General features: G+C 47.1%; 1 protein-coding gene across 1 annotated transcript in view; it reads left to right on the forward strand.

The window, feature by feature from the left end:
• Positions 1-21946, forward strand: part of LOC125940942 (uncharacterized) — a 97535-nt gene that overhangs the window by 22485 nt on the left and 53104 nt on the right. Inside the window, exons 5-8 of the mRNA XM_049657689.1 lie at positions 2564-2736; positions 4014-4084; positions 15045-15524; positions 21431-21561. Of these exons, the coding sequence (XP_049513646.1) occupies positions 2564-2736; positions 4014-4084; positions 15045-15524; positions 21431-21561 (855 nt within the window). The remainder of the gene's footprint in view (positions 1-2563; positions 2737-4013; positions 4085-15044; positions 15525-21430; positions 21562-21946) is intronic.

Raw genomic sequence — 21946 nt, forward strand, 5'->3', positions numbered from 1 at the left:
GCTGTAGCTCTTTGTGAAGTATGATTTGATGTATATCTTGTATTTCTTACGTTTAGTCGTAGCTTATTAGCGTGAGACCAATTACTAATAAGTTTCATGTCTTCGTTAGATATACGAAAAGCTTCAGCCGTAGACTCATGTGCGCAAATAAGAGCAGTGTCATACGCGTACATGACAGCAGTGAAATTACGCAACATCAGTGGTAGATCGTTCACGTATAATGAAAATAATATGGGTCCCAACACTGATCCTTGGGGGACGCCCGTTGTGACCTCAGAAAAATCTGAGTCGACATCGAGAAATCGTACCTTTTGTTGTCTGTTAGTGAGATAGCTTCTGAAAAATTCTAGACAAACACCACAGAAGCCGTAACGTTCTAGTTTCTCAAGTAATATCTCATGATTTACAGTATCAAAAGTTTTTTCATATCAATTAACAAACCTAATACGAACATATTATTGTTTAAGTAGGTGTTTACAATATCTGAGAAAGATAACATAGCGGTAGCGGTTGACCTCTTGCTCCTGAAACCTATACTGGCTAGGTGTTAGCACTGATTCTCGTCCTACACATTCCATGACCCGTTTCACGATGAGTTTTTCAAAAGCTGTATTAATGGCACTCAGGGCATTTACATTTATCATGAAATAAAAAATTACACATTTGCGCCATCTACCAAACAAACTAATGATGCTTCCCGTCAGATAACGGCCGGCAGGACTGTGCCAAAGAAAGGAGACATGCATAAGAGGGAGATAAACATTGCAACAACTTCATTGGGCTTTTCCGAGCACGCTCTGTAACTTTTGAAGTGCGGCTTGTGCCCCAAGACAAGTCTTTCAAAATTGCAATAATTGAGAGTAACTTAATAAACAAGCAATCGCACTTAAAAAATGTTCTTCGTAATTGAAATGCAAGACGCAAATACATGTATTTGCTTGCTTTCGGTATTACAATTTTGTGATTGCCTGTTCAGATTGCTCAAAAGAAAGTCATTTCAATTCGTCTTCGTTGCGGTGTTATTTCACTGCAAAGTGTCATCTAAGTATTTTTGTTACAATTTTAACAAATGGTTTCGGATTCGCTCTACCGTGGGAGCAAAGAAATCGCCGCAAGGCGATTCGCGCTTTTGTTTTTTTTTTTCCCCGGTCCTACTTATGCCTTCCGTACCCTATGATACAAAGAGAGCCTGTAAGGTATCCTAAATAAATAAATGAAAAAGGCATCAAGGGCCGAGTTCTCAAAGCATTTAGGTCGTAGAGTGCTCTTTGCTACTAAACGACCGTCTTCATTATTTATCCGACCAACATCACGGTTACTGCCATCTGCTCTAACGAACAGGCCTAGCGTACGAGCTCCGCGAATACGGGGCCAAATTGTACAGTAGGTTATGTATAGCGCCCGCTCACATCTATGCACTTCCTTGCTTGGTGAAAATTAAGATGGAGCGGTCCTCCGCTGCGAACGAGGCGCCAAATTCAGAATGCATTGACAGTTAATAGACCGCGTTAGCGCTGCTTGATGCGTTACCGCGAGACACGCTGTGCGCATGTGCGTCGCCTACCGTGAGCTACCGCGGTTGCGGTGGCTACAGCGTGTTACATGCATTGCGTAACGGCATAGTAATGCCCAAGCGATCCGAACTCACTACTTGCTGTCCGTCCTAACCGCAAGCAAAAAATTGCAAAAGCAGTAATCGTTTGGTCTCATCCCCCGCTGTGGACAAAGCGTTAATGATGTACGTAGCCTATATTGAAAGCATCTGTTTCTTTTGGGTCCACTGAAATCGGAGACATCGCCGAAATGCCCTGGAAGCCTAATCCTTCACTCAATCATTAATTTTAATCTACGCTGTAGCGTGGTTTACGATGACGATATGCTAAACCGTTAACCTCTCGGCATCGCGGTTAACCGTTAACCTCTCAGCAGCCGGCGCATGCGCAGTCAGCCGAATGTACCACGTGTCGTTAGATATCACGCATTACACTCTAATAGCTATCACTGCGAGGCAACCGCGGAAATTTGCAACGGCCGTGCTGCGTTTTCGAGTCGCGATGTCGAATAAGCGCAACCTGATTTTATTTCACTTTATCACCCTCCAGTTATTCTTTTTCTGTCGCAAGCGCCGCCCCCTCCGCTAGCTCTCCGACTACACGCCGCCGCCACTTCTCCTAAGAGCCTATATTCGCCATTATGTCAGCCATGGAGGAAAGAAATTAACTAGGAGGCAGCATCGCTGTCACGCTGCCATCTTTTGCAAACGAACTCTCAGTGAAGTCATTCCCTTGGCTTATTCCCTCGTAGTATCAGCCTAACACGTAACCTCTGAGACTCGGTGCTTTGGCACCCGCCGTGGTTGCTTAGTGGTTTTGGCGTTGCGCTGCTAAGCAAGAGGTCCTGGGATCGAATCCCGACCGTGGCGGTCGTATTTTGATGGGGGCTGAATGCAAAAGCGCCTATGTACCGTGCATTGGGTTTTGTTGCAATATTTTGTCGCAGTCGGCCTCTAACGAGGCATCGATATTGGCCAAACGCGGTCGGAGATGTGTGCAACTTCTTGCAGGACGCTTACCTCACCGTGATGGAGTACATCTGCGGCGCGGATCTGTTCCGAGTTGTGGAGAAGGCGGTGTACTTGCCGACCAACGAGTGCCGCATCGTTATGGCCCAGCTCATCCTGGCCCTTGAACACATGCACCTGAGGGGCCTGCTGCACCGAGACATCAAAGTTTCCAAGTGAGCGCCTCACATGTTCCTGTGCGCGAGTTGCGAAAGCGCTTTAATCGGTCATGCGCAATAATTGCCCAAATCTGGACCATTATTCATCAGGCCTCTAATGCTAGAGTTTTGCGTATGACAAATTTCAGCCAATAATGATGCTGGACGTATCGTTAGAGAAGGTGGCTGACCAATGGCAAATATCACTTACGAACATACAGCTTAGAGAAATCGCCCCCTGCTGAAGAGCCCCCAGATTCTGACGACCGCTCTTAAATAGCTTAACCGTTGGAATGTCGAGGCGTGTGCAACACAAGACCACGTGATTCCAATTAGCGTGTGCACGACTTCAACAGTTGACAGACCTCGCAGAGAGCAAGATGATTAAATTAAAAAAAGAAAATTAAATTCTGAGTTTTTACGTGCCAAAACCACCATCTGATTATGAGGTACGCTGTAGTGAGGGACTCCGGATTAACATGGACCACCGTGGGTTCTTTAACCTGCACTTGATGACTAAATGGTTTTTGCGTTACTGAAATATGGCCACGTCAGCATTTATTTCGCCTCTGCACGCTACTGTCACTCTTCCATTGTTTCGCTCGTATCCGCACTCCTGAGCATGCTGGAAATGTTCCAGTAACCTTGGAAGCATCGCTAATGTGCGCATTCATGAGGTCCTCTTAAGGTAACGCTCTCTCCCTACTCTCGCCTTTGTTGTCACCTTCTCCATAAATGCTGACGCATTCCCGCATTGGCATCAGAATCTCGGTTTGAGCTAGTTTGTGTAGCATATTTCAGGAAAAATAAGCGGCGCAGAACAGAATAGACACACATAAAGGCGCCCGCCATGTTGCATGTGTTTCTCCGTGCGCGTCTGCTCTGCACCGTTTTTTGTTCGTTTCTTTTCGAGGAGGACGCATTTGTAGATAACAGAGTCTGCAACCGACAGATATCTAGAATCACTACTGATGGCGCTACATAGAAGCCAATATCTTATATAAGTGCAGCCATCTGTGAGCTATTCGGAAAGATCATCATCATCAGCAGCAGCAGCAGCAGCAGCAGCAGCAGCCGCAGCAAACCCGGGAGAATTCGCTATAAGAAAGCTTTGCTTTACACGAAAGCCAGTTTATAGATTGCTAGTATGTTTCAGCGACGCAAGCTGTTAGTAATGACTGCTTTAGTATTCGATTGAAGCACTGTTAAAGGTGCAATATGATTAAATGTTCATTTACTGTGGCTGAGAAATAAATTAGCCCTAAATTATTTCGATTTTCTCCATTTTTCTTCAGCATGCTCATCATTCCGGGCGGAAGAGTCAAGGTTATCGACTTCGACACCAACAAGGTCTGCATCGGGCACTGTAAGTAAGGCCACTTGATGAACCCCCTGAGAATAACCATTCGTAGAAAATTAAGTAGCAGTGTATAACAAGACATATAAGCAAATGTAGCTGCGAAGTCTGTGCCTTCTTGGCAGTCGAATCTTGTTTGGGAGACATAGAAATTCGGGATGAAGCCGTTCGATCAATACGTATCCAAGCTTGTAAACTGTCCATACGCCGTAGAGTCATTTTTCAAGAGCGAATTATGCCCTAAAGAACGAATTTTAAATGCCAACTGCCAAACGGCTCGGGCCGCGTAAAAATCCTAGCTTCAGATGGTGTAGATATGTCGGCCCCGGTGAGAATTTTTATGTTTGAAATGTGGGTAGATACGTAATGAAAAGCTCGCAAAAGTAGTTCCATTAACGAAAATAAAAACGTTACCCTATTACCACTCGCGCCATTAAGTTCCGTTTACGGCTCGCCGGAAGTGACACGTGACCCAGAACGCGCGCCTCCTCAACAAGACCTCTGAGCTGAAGTGCCAACCGCGGCCGCCCGCGGCGCGCTGAGGGTGCGCTGAGTGTGACGCCATATCCGATAACCAACAGGTGCACGCGTCTTCTGCTTAGGTGCAATTTGAAAGCTGCCAATAAGGAAAATTGCAGTAGCTATTGCCAGCTCCGAAACTTTACCAAGAATGATACAATATATGAACTGCTCATTTGAAACCAATTTATCTGAAGATACCTTTCGCTCCCGGTTGGTTTATAAGGCTCTTTACGAGTTATCGTGATCAACCATTCAAGAATCTCTTTTGGACAAGTATGCAAGGACTCAAATTTGGCGGTTAAAAGTACGCAGTGACTGGAAAGGTCTCTTGCCTATTTCGTGACGATCCTAGCACGAAGTGTGTTGGGTGAGCTGACATGTTTATGAATAGGAAAAGCGAGCAGGAAATAGTATGCGAACCCGAGGAACACGACAGGACGAGTGCTTACCGGGTCGTCCTTCTCTTCGTGCTTTTAAGTGCCCGTTTTTTCTCCTATCCCTGATGACGCTTCTCGCGCCTAGAAACTTTTAAACTCTCATTACAAATAAATCAGGAGAAGCGTGATCAGGAAGCCAGAGGGTCACAGACGGTTTGTATCAGTTGAGTAAAGTGGGCGTGTCCGTTAGTTCGATGAACATATTGGCACGTGGTATTTACGGTCAAGGAACACTGTATCAAAACTGTGAATGACGAAACTAACTCTTTATTGGGCGAACCTGCGCCCAGAAAAACATACTATACACTCAAAGTACAACGATAGCGGCGAAGACGGCGATCGTCGAAACTGCTCAGCAGGTCAAGCGCGTCGACTTTTATACGTGAGTCATCGCAAGTACTACACAATTCGCGTCGCGCATACATGCAATCAGATTACACAATGTTCGGTGACAGGAGACAGCTGATAGAACCATCGATAACATTCGAGAGCATTCGAGATAACATTCGGTATGATAATTAATCACCAACTCGCCCAACTTTCCACATTACTGAACATTGGAGAAACTTCCGATACAAGCAGGCGCGTCCTGCGCTGAGCGATAACATTTATTAGACGGTGAAACGCGGTCACCCGAGAAAGATAAACAAGTACACGTGTCAATATTCCCCCATCCCCCTTTAAATAGCATCGTCCCGATGCTACAGACAAACACGGGAGCAAAAACAAAACCACGCATAATAAGGAAACAACAACAACAAAGCAACAAAAACAAATGCCCTAAGTTCGTCAGCGGGCGTAGAAAGGCTTAAGACGCACCACGTGGATGCTTTCAGGTCGTGTGCTGCGCCGCTGTGATTGCGAAATGCTGTCTGACACGACCTCATCGTCCAGTGCGCCAATACGGTGGATAATCTTGCAAGGCCCGAAATAGCGTCGTAATAGTTTCTCGCTAAGTCCTCGTCGGCGTATCGGAGTCCGGACCCAAACACGGTCGCCGGGGTAGCGACTCCGAGTGACTGTTGGATCTCCTCCCGTACGACGTCGGCAATCGAAGCCACTTGTGGCTGTGATCAAGGGAACAACTTCTCAAGTTCCTCCCGCACGACCGCTCTGATAGTTTCGTGTAGCTCGTCGGGGTCCTTTGCTTGGATTTCTCGCTGCGGCGTGAGCACTTAGCGGTCATATTGCCTAGTGCGCATTTCCAGGGTTTTCTCGTTCGCATTTCCAGGGTTGCGGATCAGGCCTGCGAAAAGTTATTGCTTGAAGCCCCGCATCAGGAAGCGGACCTTTCTCTCCTCCGACATGTCCGGGTCAGTGTGCCGGAAAAGACGGGTCATCTCATCCGTGAAGATTGCGATGGTCTCATTGGGCAGCTGCACTCGAGTTTGTAGTAGAGCGTGGGCTCGCTCTTTGCGCACGACGCTTGTGAACGTCTGTAGGAAGCCACTGTGGAACAGGTCCCACGTTGTTAAGGTGGTTTCTCGATTCTTTAACGATGCCCTGGCGGCGTCTTTCAATGCGATAAAGACATGGCGCTGCTTGTCGTCGCTGTTCCAGTTGTTAAATGTAGCGACCCTTTCATACGTCTCCAGCCAGCTTTCCGGGTCCTCAAATGTTGATCCACGAAATGTCGGTGGCTCCTTGGGCTTCTGCAGCCCGATCGGTGTTGGCGACACTGGGACTGTCATTGTAGCCATTGTCGCAGCCATGCACTTCCTGGTCTTTTCAGGTGTAAGTCCGTACTCCGGTAGCAGTCCTTGCTGCCTACGGCTGACTCACTGATCCTTGGCAACGTTGGTGTCGTCCTCTGGTTTCGGGCTTCGATCGCGACTTTGCAAGAGCATTCGGTGCATGAACGTACCCAGCACCTCTACCAGGTGTCACGTGGTAGTGACAGTCAAGGAACACAGTAGCAAAACTTTGAATAACGAAACTAATACCCCTGTCACACGGCACATGTAATGGCATTTGCAGTAAATGACATTCATATCGAATGTCATTGCGGTCTTGCGTTCCCAGTATACACGGGTAAACAAAATTGCATTCGCAATTTATGGCGATGTTTATCAGCAGGCTGCTATAATAACGAAACCTTACAAATCGTAACATATATTTCACGTTCACATATTTTCAATATATTGTTAGCAATACAATGGCAAACATTGTAAGGTTATTTGAAAATATTGCTACAAGGAGATTATATATACAATGGATATACTTACAAGGTAAGGCGCACAATCGCTACGGCAATGGTTCAGGAGAGCACGTGCACACCAGAAAGCCACGCTGTCATCGTCGTAATCGTCAAAGCACCGACCACAGGATCGCCGCTCGTGACATTACCCGCCGGCGGCAGACGCACCGTCCCGGTGCAATTAGGGCCCGGGCCGAGAGAGGTATGGACTATGTCACTCGCGATTGTTGCAGAGGCTGACTTAGGATTTAGAGGAGCGATTTCGTAGGTCACATTAGTGACTTTGCGTACGACGCGGTAAGGGCGAGCATAACAGGAGAGGAGTTTTTCGCATAGGCCAACGCGACGTGACGGGAACCACAACAAGACGAGCGATCCTGGATGGAAGTCCACCGCCCGGTGTCGGCGGTCATAGAGACATTTTTTATTGACCTGTGAAGCCGACAAGCGATCGCAGGCAACCTGGCGGGCGATGTCAGCACGGGCAAGAGCATCACGAGCATAGGCAGAGGATGTGTCTGCGTGAGGATGAAGTATGGTGTCCATAGGCAATGGTGGGTCGTAGCCAAACAACAGATAAAAAAGTGAGTAGCCAGCTGTGTCGTGACGAGAAGAGATGTAGGAGAAGGTCACAAAAAGGCAAGTTAACGTCCCAGTCTCGGTGGTCCTGAGACACGTACATAGCAAGCATATCTGTGAGAGTACGGTTGAGGCGGTCAGGAATGCCATTTTTCTGTGGATGGTACGCTGTGGTGAACTTGTAATTGGTCGAGCAAGAACGAAGAATATCATCGACCATTTTAGACAGGAAGCAGCGGCCGCGGTCCGTGATTAATTGACGAGGAGCACCGTGGCGCAGGATGACGTCGTAAAGAATAACATCTGAAATCGTGTAACAGCGTACCGCGTTGCCTAGTCAGTAGCGACTGCAACCCATGGATTGCCAGTGGTTGACATGGGGAAAGGCCCTAGAAGATCGAGTCCCACCCGGAAAAATGGTTCATCAGGGATATCGAGGGGCTGAAGGCTGCCAGAAGGCAGTAGGGCAGCAGTTTTGCGTCTCTGGCAGAGGTCACAAGCCGCAACGTACTGTCACACAAAACGGTAGAGACCAGGCCAAAAGAAGCGCCTACGGATGCAATCATACGTGCGTGACACGCCTAGGTGTCCGGCGGTCGGATCATGGTAAAGCTGGCGCAAAACAGTCGAGCGGAGATGCGCGGGAACAACAAGCAAGAGCTCAGCGCCGTCAGGCCGGGCATTGTAGCGGTGTAAGGTGTCGTTGTGTAGCACAAACATTCGTAAGGAAGGGTCAGGGTATGGTGATTTGAGACCGTCTATAATAGGCCGCAAAGATGAGTCGCGGCGCTGTTCATCAGCTATGTGGACGAAGTCTATAATGGCCAGAACGAAGGTGTCAGGTTCATCTTCCAGTGTATCTTGGAGGAGGAGGAAACAACTTTATTTTGTTAATTTGGCTTAGTGATGGGTGGCTACCAGGTGATGCCTTACAGCCACCTCCTCGGCTCTTTTGATGGCCCGAAGCACGGTGTAAGAAGATAGGTGTTCCGACGGCGCGCCCGCGCTGGGGCGAGAGAGCGGCCACTTCGTGTGACCGGAAGTGAGCGCCGCCGCTAGGGGCAGCACGTGTTCAGGAGGCCTTGGAGCAGCGGCACAAGAGTGGATAATTTACGACCTCCGTCAGCATTTAAACACCCATACCTAAAGATATGCAATTTTTCGTTATTTAGACGCCAAATCCTGAGAAGGTAGAAGGTTTCATGCCACTTACAGTCAAAATACCGTCATTTCGAACACGAGAGAGACGCGTCGTCTGCACGAGCAGACGGCGCGCTGCGCTTACCGCTGCTCGCCGCGTCGGAGTCAATCGGAATGTCGGCAGAAATATAAAGGGACGTTCCTCCAACCAAGTAGAGTCGTTTTAAGCAGGCGAACGACATATATTCATCGAAATAAAGCACTTCTGCCGCGCGTGCCCATAAAAGCGCCAGCAAAGCGAGCGAAAAAGTGACCCCCAGAACAGGTGCTGCCACTTGCGGCAGCGGCGTGCGTAGAGTCACACTAATGTGGCCGCGCCTCGCGCCGCCGTCGGATCACCTTCCTTTTTTACACCGTGGCCCGAAGTTTAACCTCCAGGTTCGGGTTCATAAGTATCGCTTCCCACGCTTCAGGCGAGGGAGCGCTCAGCCAGGAGATCTGGGGGGGGGGGGGGGGGGGTCTTCTCTGCAGTCCCAGAGAATATGATTTAAAGAGACTACGGACCCACATAACGAGCAGTGTGGGTCTGTCAAGTCAGGGTAAAAGTCACAAAAAGTCAGTGTATCAGGAGGATCGACCGGATATCGCGACAAGCAGTCAGCGTCTTGGTGAAGTCGTCCAGATTTGTGAAACCCACCAAGTGACCCAGTGTGAGCAAGACCCGTCACCGGTCATTATCTTGCACCCTCGTGATCTCGTAACTTTCAACGGCACAATCGGCGTGGACGTCTATGAATGGCTGGCGCGTCAGCGGCACTAACAAGTGGGACCCGACGATAATGCTTGCGAATGTCTATTTGCGGGGCACTGCACGACTCTGGTTCGAGACGCATGAGGCAGATCTGACAAGTTGGGACGTCTGTAAGCAGAAATTACGCGATCTATTTGGGAGACCTATCGGACGGACAACTAGCGGCCAAGCAGGAACTCGCAATTTGTGCTTAGACGTCCACAGAGCCGTACATCTCGTGTATTCAGGACGTGTTATCTTTGTGCCACAACGTCGATAAGGACATGCCTGAAGCGGACAAAGTGGGACACGTACTGAAAGGCATAGCCGATGACGCATTCAATCGGCTACTGTGTAAGAACTGATCTACAGTGGAGTCGGTCATCGCTGAATATCGTCGTTTTGAGCAGGCCAAAAGTCAACGTATCACTCACCGCTTCGACCAACTTCCCAATACGGCTGCCACGTCCTCATGCGAAGGTTTAGCCACGCTTCGGCAAGCGCGAGCTCCGGAAAACGTCACCAGGATCGTCCGTCGAGAACTCGAGGCCATGGCACCCGTTACCCCTCATGACGGTATGTAAAGCAACAACCTGGCTACAATTTCGATAATTCAGGCCGTGGTTCGCCAAGAGGTTGCGAATATGGGCATTTTACCCGCCTTTGATAACGGAAATGCTGCTACCAACCCGGTCTCCCCTGTCGTCACTGCTGCAAGACCGACCACGACCTTCAGGCCACGTTATCGAAATCCAGCCGATTGGCGCACACCTGATGACTGGCCCATCTGCTTCACGTGCTCTAGGATTGGACACATCGCCCGCCATTGCCGCAGCCGCTGGCCCACGTCCTATGGACCAAACCCTTACAATCGCCCGGACCGTGCACCATATGCTCCGTCCTTCCGTCCTGAGGCCTCAAGTGCTGCATGTCCTCCCTAGGGAAAACCGGATCCGCCGCTCACCTTCACCCCAGCGCCGTCAGTCCCGCTCGCCCCAACCTCCCCGCTCGTGACAATATATTGCATTTCGTTTTAACTTATCGATTTTGTAATTTTTTGCCGAGCCCCCGTCGTTGAGATTACTCAAGTCACGCGTGTATGAGTTCTGGAAACTCCTTCAATGGGCCAATCCCATTAGCTGTGAATGTCATTCACTATGTCCGTGTAGAAGCAACAAAAGTGGCATTGACACGTAATCTCATTCGCTGCGAATGACATTACATGTGCCTTGTGAGAGGGGTTTAACTTTTTATTGGGCGGACCCGGGCCCAGAAAAACACGCTACATTCAAAGCACAACGATAGCGGTGAACACAGTCGGCGATAGTCGAAATCTGATCAGCGGGTCGAGTGCGTCGTTTTTTTACATGAGTCATCGAAGGTTCCAGAGTAATCGCTGGCGCCCGCGTGTCTTCCAGAAAGTACTACACAATTCGCGTCGCGCATTCATGCATTAAGATTACACAAGGTTCGGTGACAACAGACAGCGGATAGAACCATCGATAACATTCGAGAAACTTCCGATACATGCAGATGCGACCTGCGCTGAGCGATAACGTTTGTTAGACGGTGAAACGCGGTCACCCGAGGAAGATAAACAACTGTCAATATTGAATTAAGGAACAGCGCAAAAGACAAGGATAGCGCTGGGTGTGTTTGTTTATGTGCCTCTTCTGCGTCCACATCTTTCGTATTGTTCCATAATTCAATATATATCAGTGGAGCGACGGTATTGAAAGCAGGAAAACATTAGCGATGGCGGTAAATCAGTCATTTTGTTTTTGTGCAGCAACCGTCATTGTTATGATGCGTTAGTTTCAACCATGGCCACTTTTTCGTGTTGCCGATCGCGTTCGAACGCATATATAAAGGTTGCCCTCTGAGTCTTAAATACAGGTTACTTTGCTACCAATTATGATCTAGTCACAATATTTGAGTACACGAATATACGGTGCAAAGCTAAAAAAAAAAGCGTTGACCTCGTTTCTGTAACACCTTGTCCTGTTTGTTCTACGTAACGTTGGTAGCCAGTACTGGAAGCACGCTTTTGAAATAATCTATGCTTTAAATTTTATACAGTAATTCACAAAGATACTGACCCTCACTTTTTTCCAAACAAAGTAGCATATAAAAACACTTAGGCAAGAAATCATGAAACAGGCTATCACATATTATATTTCCGCTCTTACTGTAGTTTTACAGGACCACTGCACAACCTGTGGAAAACTGATTTAAGGTGGTGGTACTCACTCCGGCGGCACGAGCCCCCCGTATTCAGTACTTTTGGAGTAACCGTGGCGGCTCTTCTACTTAGGATATGAAGTTATGGTATATACCATAAAAAGATTAATTCTTGTAGATTCCAACTATATATAATATAAAGAAATTGATTGATGTGATTTAGAAATAAATGTTCATGAACACGCATGAGATACATGGTTTTTGCGAACTGTGTCTCACTTGTGACCATATTTAGAATAAACTACCGTACTTACTGCATTGCGGCTTGCTCTGTAGCTTTAGGACATATTTATCTAGTTCCTAGACGTAGCAAAATAATTTTGAATTTTTACTTTTTGGATAACTTGCTTTTGAAAATTGCCACGTATCGCAATCTTCTGTTGTAAACAGCCCGGCAACTACATGCTCAAGGAAGCGAAATTTTGGATATAGTAGAGTTCAAGGAATTTCCATTTAGGACGTAATATTTCATTCATGTACCTTTATTAGTTTTAAACTGCAGCTTCGTAGCTTTAGTACCTTCCCGCAAAAGCGGTGAAAATAAAAGCAGAATTCTAAATATTGCTCAATTTCGGTCGCATTATTAGAAAAGCTAATGAAGTTACATGAAGGAAATTTAGCGTCGTAAATGGAAATTCCTTGAACTCTACTTTATCCAAAATTTAGCTTCCTTGAGCATGTAGTTGCCGGGCTGTTTACAACAGAAGATTGCGATATTTGGCAATTTTCAAAAGCAGATTATCCAAAAAGTAAAAATTCGAAATTATTTTGCTGCGTCTAGGAACTAGAGAAATATGTCCTAAAGCTACAGAGCAAGCCGCAATGCAGTAAGTGCGGTAGTTTCTTCTAAAGATGGTCACAAGTGAGACACAGTTCGCAAAAACCATGTATCTCATGCTTGTTCTTGAACATTTATTGCTAAATCACATCAATCAATTTCTTTATATTATATATAGTTGCAATCTACAAAAATTAAGCTTTTTATGGTTTATACGACAACTTCATATCCGAAGTAGAAGAGCCGCCACAGTTGCTCCCAAAGTACTGAAAACGGGGGGCTCGTGCTGCCGGAGTGGGACCGCCACCTTAAGGCAAACAGAACAAACATTTCCACAAGTAGAGGCAGTGAAGGCGCTTACAGAGCAAAAATAAAACACTGGACAAAGATGTGCGTGTTCACGTGTTACATTCGCCACAACTGCTATTCTTCGCGTTGGGGTCAATTACATGATAAACTTTTTAGAGCGCAAACAAGAGACACGGCATTAAAAGAGAGGTGAAACACAGGACAGGCGCTGTCCTGTGTTTCACCTCTCTTTTGTGCCGTGTCTCTTGTTTGCGCTCTAAAAAGTTTATCAAGTATGCACCAACTAGGCCCACAAAAAGTTATTCTAAGGGTCAATTACAATTAGACCCTAATGTCGATTTTGTTGCGCCCTATCCTCTCACCCCTTTCCATGCATTCAGTGTGCGATGCCGCATATAGTTAGAATTTGCCGTGCGGTATAAAATGGGTAAACAAACTTATGGTACGTCTACACACGTACAGTTTGTTCTCGTCCATGCAGGAATTTGTGGTGTGGACCATAGATCGACATATGGTCGTCAGGCCGGGTGGTTTTCATGTAGGCGCACTTACGGCAGGTGTAGTGGAGCTTCAACGAGTGCGGTCCGGGACAACTCCATAAAAGAGGCAGTAAACGTGCGAGGGCAGCTGCGCGAAGCCAGATGGGACAGGTCGTGCCAAAGGATAGCCGGCGGCCCATAGACAAGTTGCAGCTGGCGCCAATGCAGCACCCGCACAGACTCTTCTTAAAACAACCTCCTCGCAGCGGGGAAGATCGGCCGGAAGTCTGGTCCACACAGAGTTATCAATGCAGGTCTGGAGAGGCGGACTTTGTTGTTGAAAAATTCACCGACGACTGCGACGCTACCTAATGCGAAATTTGAGCGCAGCTGTATACGTGTTTTCATTTCGCGATATATTGGCTGGCGTGGACAATCTGTATCGTGCGGCACGTTGCAAACGAGCGAAGTCTGGCGCGAGTGCCTCGCTAACCGGGAGATCGCGAGAGCTAGTGCGTTGGTGACGCGTGGGCGAGATTCACAGCAGCCGCCGCCGACATATCGACCAGGCGACGCGCGCTACCCTGGCGCCATCTCGTAGCCATCGTCGCCGCACTACGCTTTTCTTCTCACGCTTTCGCCATATCCTCCTCCGCTTTCGGCCTCAGTGGGAATCCGCTGCACCCTGCTCTCCGGTTTCCTCTTCGCGTGTTTCATCCCCCGCTGCGATGCGCGTTCGCTTTCATCTTTCGCTGTGCTCGTTCGCTCGGTTACGCCGCCGACGTTCACCGCAGGAACGGGCGCCTGAGAAGCACTCTAAAACGCGTGTGCGCTGGGCGGCGCGGGGAGAGCGGATATATGACTGGAGGCTTGTGACTGGCTACGTCTTCCTGAACGTGTCCCTAGGAAGATAAACGGGGTTATCCATACTTTTATTTGCTATCCAGACACTTTGCTATGTAATCTACCTGCGAAAGGCGATCCATCCAATACACTGCGCAGGTCCTTCACGGCATGGGTCTGATCTATGTATAGAACTAGTTTTAATGCCCTTATCTGAGCTTGCGCAATCACAACTCAGATTCTAGCGAAGCCGTTAGGGCGACAAGCCGCTCTTCTCCACCACGCCCCCTCCCCGCCCTCCTACCCGGCATTCCTATCACCGGGCAAAAACTCGGGCAAGCAATTAACCAACATCCGATTATTTGCCACAATGCACCTAATTAACCTCGAACTTTAACAGTCACATTATTCTCATCTTCCCCAGACAGCGCCTCAAATTTTATGCGCGATAAAATTTTGCTTTTCTCAGATAGGCGCGTTCATTTTCAAATGTAGATCTTTCAGTGGCGATACCTCCGGCGTTTTAAGTTTACGCTTTCAGCGGTTCTAGTCGCAATGATGGTTTCGCCTGTATAAGGAAATTTGAAGTCGTGGACAAGCTTCCGCCGTGAAGGCCGGGCTGAACACCTACCCCTCCCCCTTGATGACTCGCAGACTCAAAACGCGTATGCAAGGGCTACTTCAGCAAGACGGCGCTGGAGTTCCGCGACGGCGAGTGCGCCGGCACGGTGCCGTACATGGCCCCGGAGATCATCAAGCACCGTCCGTACGGTCGGGCGTGCGACTGGTGGTCGGCCGGCGCCACCTTCTACAAGATGATGACGGGTCGAGTGCCGTTCCGGGCCGAGGACAAGGAGATGCTGAAGGACAAGATCGCCAACGAGCCCCTCAAGTGGCCCAAGGTCGAGGTGCACCCGCACTCGGCCACGCCCGAGGCCAAGGACATGGTCTTCAAGATGCTCAAGAAGAACCCCGTCGAGCGGCTGGGCTCGACCACGTACGCCGAAATAAGGGGACACCCGTTCTTCGCCGGCTTCAACTGGAAGTGGCTGGCGACGTCCAAGCACCTGTGCGACATCCCGGCCATCGGCGAGTGCATGATCCGGCGCACGGAACAAGGCGCCGAGCGGCTGAGTGAGCCCTGTTCTTGTTCTTTGTAGACAGTCGCAAAACGTGGTGGTCGCGATGGTCGCGAGTGCGCGCTACGTTCCTTGTTACCCTGGACGACCCTTACGGGACCACAAAATTTACTCGAATTATCTGAATGGTCGAAGTAACAAACGGCTGCAAAAAAACCCACTCAAACATTTTCTATTGCTAGAAGTAGTCTCGCAATCGACAGGCTACTTCACTACAATATTGCAACTATACAAGTTGTCGCCAATCAGTAAGCCAGAAATTATTGGCGCCTTCGGCGGAGTTTCTCGTGTTTTCAAGCTTTTAGTAACCACTGCGTGCATGAGAGGGCGCCAGTCGTAAACGAATTAACAGGAGCTACGTGCTTTCATGTTCTAACTAAACGGGATTTCTTTCTGTACCAATGCCTCTTTCCTCGCCGGGATTTTCCAGTGCAATCGAGTTAAAAGAAAGTGAAATTAACCGTAGTAGAATTAACTGTATTCGAATGTATATAGCGCTGAGCGCGAGAACTACTCGTAGTGTGCGTCTTTCGATAATTGAATAGATTCTCTATGTCGATGAGTTGTTCATTACAAAGCAGTTGCGCGCATCAAGTTACCCCGCTAGCTTTCTTCGTAATGAATAAAATTAATTCAAATGAATTGGATATTGAATTGCCGGAGAATCCATCTGAGAGCTACTCACCCTAACTTTTTACGCTTATTCAGCCGTTTGAACCAGTGTCCGAAGCAGCAGGCACAAACCAACAATATTTTCCTAAGCCACTGCAACCACTATCAGATCCTCATTTCGCCGTTGTCTAACTCAAAGTTTAATTTTATTGTTCACGCGTAGATCGACCGCCCTAGGAATCCACTCTACATTGGTATAACATTGCAACCAGCATCGGTGTTACCTTTCCCATCTCAGGTTTCTCTTGTCTTCGTCGCAGTAGTCGTTGCATATATAGCTGTTATCCTTATTTGGGGTATCACCGGGGGTTTCAACTTTAAACATACAAACGTGTACCTTTGTAAGAGTTATTGGGAGAAACGTCTACTTGCGGCTACATCTCTGTAGTTGAGGTACACTAAAACTCAGATACACCGTCAACTTGCATTATTTCTAACTTCGTCACTACGGCTTCTCGCTTAATTGGAACGCACCAGAAAGCTCTGGCGATAAATTATACATTGCCATGGAAGGAAAGCTCGTTTATTCCAACGCTACAGCATGCTACTACGGCTTCGGTTAATACGACTCCCAACGGACCGCTTCATGCAAGCAGTGGTTAGTAAAAGCTTGAAAACAGAAGAAATTTAGCAGACGGCGCTACTGCGTGCCTAGGCGTGAAACTGTTTTATTTTTATCTTTTAGTAGCCGGATGCTCCTTCCGCCCGTGCACCCATCCATTCGCGCGCTTAGTTCACGCCGTGTCACGCCTCCCTATTCAGCTGTTTGCTTCGTCGGTTCAACATAGCGTCACGTGACAATTAGACAGCGCTTTCTATCAAGGTCAAGAAAGAGATTATTAAGGTTGTTGAGAAAGGTTGCTGAGAAAGCAACCTTCGGTTTGCAGATGACAATGTCCTATTCAGCAACAATGGAGACGAATTACAAGAAATGATTGAGGACCTTAATCGAGAAAGTGTAAGAATTGGGTTGAAGATGAATATGCAGAAGACAAAGATAATGTTCAATAGCCTGGCAAGGGAACAAGAATTCAGGATCGCCAGTCAGCCTCTAGAGTCTGTAAAGGAGTATGTTTATCTAGGTCAATTACTCACAGGGGTCCCTGATCACGAGAAAGAAATTTACAGAAGAATAAAATTGGGTTGGAGTGCATACGGCAGGCATTACGAAATCCTGACTGGGAGCTTACAACTGTCGTTGAAAAGAAAAGTGTACAATCATTGCATTCTACCGGTGCTAACATATGGGGCAGAAACTTGGAGGTTAACAAAGAAGCTCGAGAACAAGTTAAGGACCGCACAAAGAGCGATGGAACGAAAAATCTTAGGACTAACGTTAAGAGATAGGAAGAGAGCGGTGTGGATCAGAGAACAAACAGGGATAGCCGATATTCTAGTTGACATTAAGCTGAACAAATGGAGCTGGGCAGATGTAATGCGTAGGATGGATAACCGGTGGACCATTAGGGTTACAGAATGGATACCAAGAGAAGGGAAGCGCAGTCGAGGTCGGCAGAAAACCAGATGGGAGGATGAAGTTAGGAAATTAGCAGGCGCAAGTTGGAATACGCTAGCGCAAGACAGGGGTAATTGGAGATCGCAGGGAGAGGCCTTCGTCCTGCAGTGGACATAAAAATATAGGATGATGATGATGATGATGATGATGATGATGATGATGATGATGATGATGATAAAGGTGCTATCAGCAGGAAACAGATCGGAAAGAAATGCGGCGTGAAGATCTGTCATGCACGCTTTTGACGCTATAGCCAACGTGGGGGGTGGAGGATTCTTTTCCTTTGTTCGTTCGTTTTTATTTCGTTCATTTTGCTGTCGTTAGTTAAACACACCTCTCGGATAATTCGACCAAATCTTGCGATCCCACAAGTATTAATTTAGTGAGGGTCGTCTGCAGTGTCAGTCAGTGTCTGTCCCTCATTTTCAAGCTGAGCGAAAACCCCAAGAACATGCTGAACGGCATTAATAATCAAGGCCACCGTCCAGGAAACTAATATTAAGTCCGTTTGCTCAGTGGCTGGCGTTCGGGCACCCGTCACGTTTGATATAGAACTACGACAACTGCCACGGCCACAGTGCTGTATGCATGGGAATGCCGGGAAGAGGGAGCTTCAGATCGAGTAACATATTTTTTCAGATATTCAGGACACCTTGAATATGAAGCTGGCAAACAGTGTTTCCTCTGCAACAATACCTGAGGCTACACTGAAAAGCACGTGCACTTTTCTTTTGCATTATTACGTAACACGTTTCGTCAAAACTAAGTTCTCGTAGAAGTGTGTGCATTTATATCAAATATCAGAAATCTGCGAATAATGAACTTTTATACCCATTTGATTAGGAATCGAAAAGTGCCAATGCGAATCCAATAGAATCAAATATCGAATACTTTTCGAATGGTTTCGAAAGACGAACAGCCGTTTTCACAAGTAATATAAAACACATTTCATATCCTAGTATTCACAACGTTAGCAAGAACACATAATCCAAGAGTTCCACACTATTCAAGACATATAAAGATTACGGAGAATTTTACACAGGTGGGTATAAAACACAAGAATACGTGGGTGTGGGAACCGTAACGGAAAATTGGGGAAATAGCATTCGAATACATAATTCTGCGTCAGTCTTTACCGCCGAAGTTATGGCAATATAGACGGCAGTAAACAAAGTTATCACCGACAAACAGAAGAGTGCTGTCATTTACACCGATTCGTTGAGTGCACTCAGGGCTTTAAATTTAAAATCCGCCTGTGAACCGCTGCTTGGCGACATGGTTAAACATCTTAAACATGGTTGTTATAACAAATACGGACGAACCATACCATTCTGCTGGGTCCCTAGCCATGTTGGGATACCAGGGAATGAATCGGCAGATAGACGCGTGGCCGTGGCAGCGCACAAAGACCTAGCTCACTCAAAAATTCCATCCAAAGGCAGTATCCGAGCAATTCGTAAAGCCCTGACATCAAAATGGCAACGAGAATGGGACTCCTGCATTAATAACAAGTTACACATAACCAAACCCCTGCTTGGCGAGTGTAAATCGTGCAGTCACTAGCAACGGTTCTATGAGGTGATCCTATGTCGACTTCGAATAGGGCACACACATCTGACACACAATTTCTTACTTAAAAAAGAAGATCCGCCAACCTGCGATAAGTGTCATGAACCTCTTACAGTAATACACATTGTTATGGCATGTCCACATACAGAAACACACAGACGGAAAATTTTGCACAATCTCTATGACTTACACATACCTTTACACCCCGCCTCATTATTGGGAGATGATCCGCTAGTGCCATTCACTGACTTGTCCAAGTTTTTAGGTGAAACCTGTTTTTTACATAGAATATAAGGTAACGCAACTTTCGGTACATTAACATTTCATTTCTTAATACCTTGTGGCTGGCGCAGCATGGCCTTTGTCGCTTTTGCGCCATTAAACCTGAATTAACTAACTAACTAACAAGGCTAGCAATTTTCTGTCAATACACACTGCACGTTATGAAGTGTTGCTTATTAAAAACCCAAATGGAGCATTAGGAAGCACTTTGTTCGCATACAGAGTATTCTTCGAGCAATACGAATGATCGCTCTATTTTTGCAAAGTTTGCCTCCTTGAGCGAGTAGCCTGTTCTACTACGTATGTTCTCATGTTCTATGCATATATACCAGACCGGACAGGCATATGCGAACAGCCATAAAAGAGAGAGGCCAACCCTGATGCATACTATCCCCGCGGTAATCAAATTTATTGTACTTGTGCTATTCGAAAGCTATTCGAAAAATCATCGTGCTTACGAAAAGTGACTAATCCATTAGAAGACTGTATCGGCTAGTACACTCCATTCGAACACTGAATCGGCTGGTACACTATTTCATTCGTTATTAGAAAGTTTAGAAAATTCACACAACCTTACCAAACGTGAGCACTATACAAGTGGATCGCCAAATTTCGGAGACACGAGAAGGTCTGTGCACACTGTACGTCGGATTCAATCGGAAACTTCTCCGTTTCTTCGTTTACTTAGGTGCTATATGTATTGGAATTTAACTTCATTTATTCCACCAAAAAGTTTACAAGAAAATCGGCCAAAAATCTGCAGTTATTAATTTAGGGGAACCTCCTACAGAGCGCAGCATGTGTATTTTTAATTGGCATTTTGTAGATAAGGATACCAGCGTCCTCGAGTCTATCCACATTTATTCTTACGTTTTTTATGTAGTTGTAGAAACTGCGCATGTTTGTGAAAACCGATGTAACTGTGCCCTCAGTTGAAAAATGCCCACAGAATAAATCAGCCGTTATTGTGACCAAAATTTTGAAGTTGATTTAGGCATGGTTATTTCATTTGTAGAGTAAGAATATCCTTGTACCATTCTCCTTTCTAACAGCCGGTACTTGGGGCTGCCTAACGTTTGAGGCCCGGGGGGCTTCGTGGACAAGTTCAGGAGGGCGGGGAGGGGGGGGGGGGGGGCGAGAGCACCCCTAGCCCCCGTAATTGATGCTTTTTGCTACACATGGTTGCAAACAAAGTAGGTTCGTATAGGAAGCAGTCGAATGTGCCATAAGAAAGCTTTAACTGGTCAGCTACGATCACCACGTGGTTCTTGCAGCGCTCACAAAGAACAGGGACAAAGGAAAGAAAAGCACACGCGCCGTCTTTTTTTTTTAACGTTTTTTGTGCGCGCTGCAAAAACCACATGATGCATTAACACCAACTTGCTCAGTTTTAAGTTCTAATAAAGTTACGATCATATTTAGACTCATCAACTCCGCACGCCGGTTCGACACCACCCAGCGTCGAAGAAAATGTAAAGGATTTTTTTTTTTTCATGGAGGGCGTATTTTTTCGTGGAGGGCGTTTTTTTGCATGGAGGCGTTTTTCATGAAGTGCAGTACATGCACAGTGGCCCAAGTTGGCGTCAAAGAGGTTCATTGGAGGCGTCAATATTCCGGCATTCCCATGATGTCACAGCGTCTGCTAGAAATCTCACGAATACGGTCCTACCATATGTTCCTCTATAAGTAATATTGTAAGTATCTCCATGTCCGTGACCGTGGCTAATCGGTGACGGCATTACAACGAAAGTGTTTTGGGAATACGATGCCCCGAACTTCGTAACGCAAAGCGCAAAATAATATTACGCTCGCGCGAAACCGCAATGTATTGTACGTGATTGTATTCGCCCACTTGCGTGCAGCCGTCAGTGCCACAGCCAACACGAAGAAGAGGCCTCTCTACAAGGTGGAGGACATGGCGGACGTCGAGGCTTCAACGCAACGGGCGCTCTACACCTACACGTCGCCGAGCTTCAAGAAGATGATCAACTTCGTGAGTCCGCTCACTTCGCGGACGTTCAATTCTCTGCGAAAATGTGCATACTACTCGAACTTACTTTTTAACACTAGCATAGGAACGTAAAAGTGTAAAAAAGTGTATGTGTGCGAAGTGTGCAAAGCTGGTCACGTGGTAGAGAATGTGCGTGGTCATTTATGTATGTATCTTCCTCTTCTTTCTGTGGTTTTACGTGCCAAAACCAGTTCTGATTATGAGGCGTGCCGTAGCGGAGGGCTCCGGATTAATTTTGACCACCTCGGGTTCTTTAATGTGCACTACAACGCAAGCACACGGGCGTTTTTGGATTTCACGTCCATCGAAATGCGGCCTCCGCGGCCGGGATTCAATCCCGCGATCTCGTGCTCAGCAGCGCAATGCC

Source organism: Dermacentor silvarum, chromosome 10, assembly GCF_013339745.2.
Source record: "Dermacentor silvarum isolate Dsil-2018 chromosome 10, BIME_Dsil_1.4, whole genome shotgun sequence".
NCBI classification, from domain to species: Eukaryota; Metazoa; Arthropoda; class Arachnida; order Ixodida; family Ixodidae; genus Dermacentor; species Dermacentor silvarum.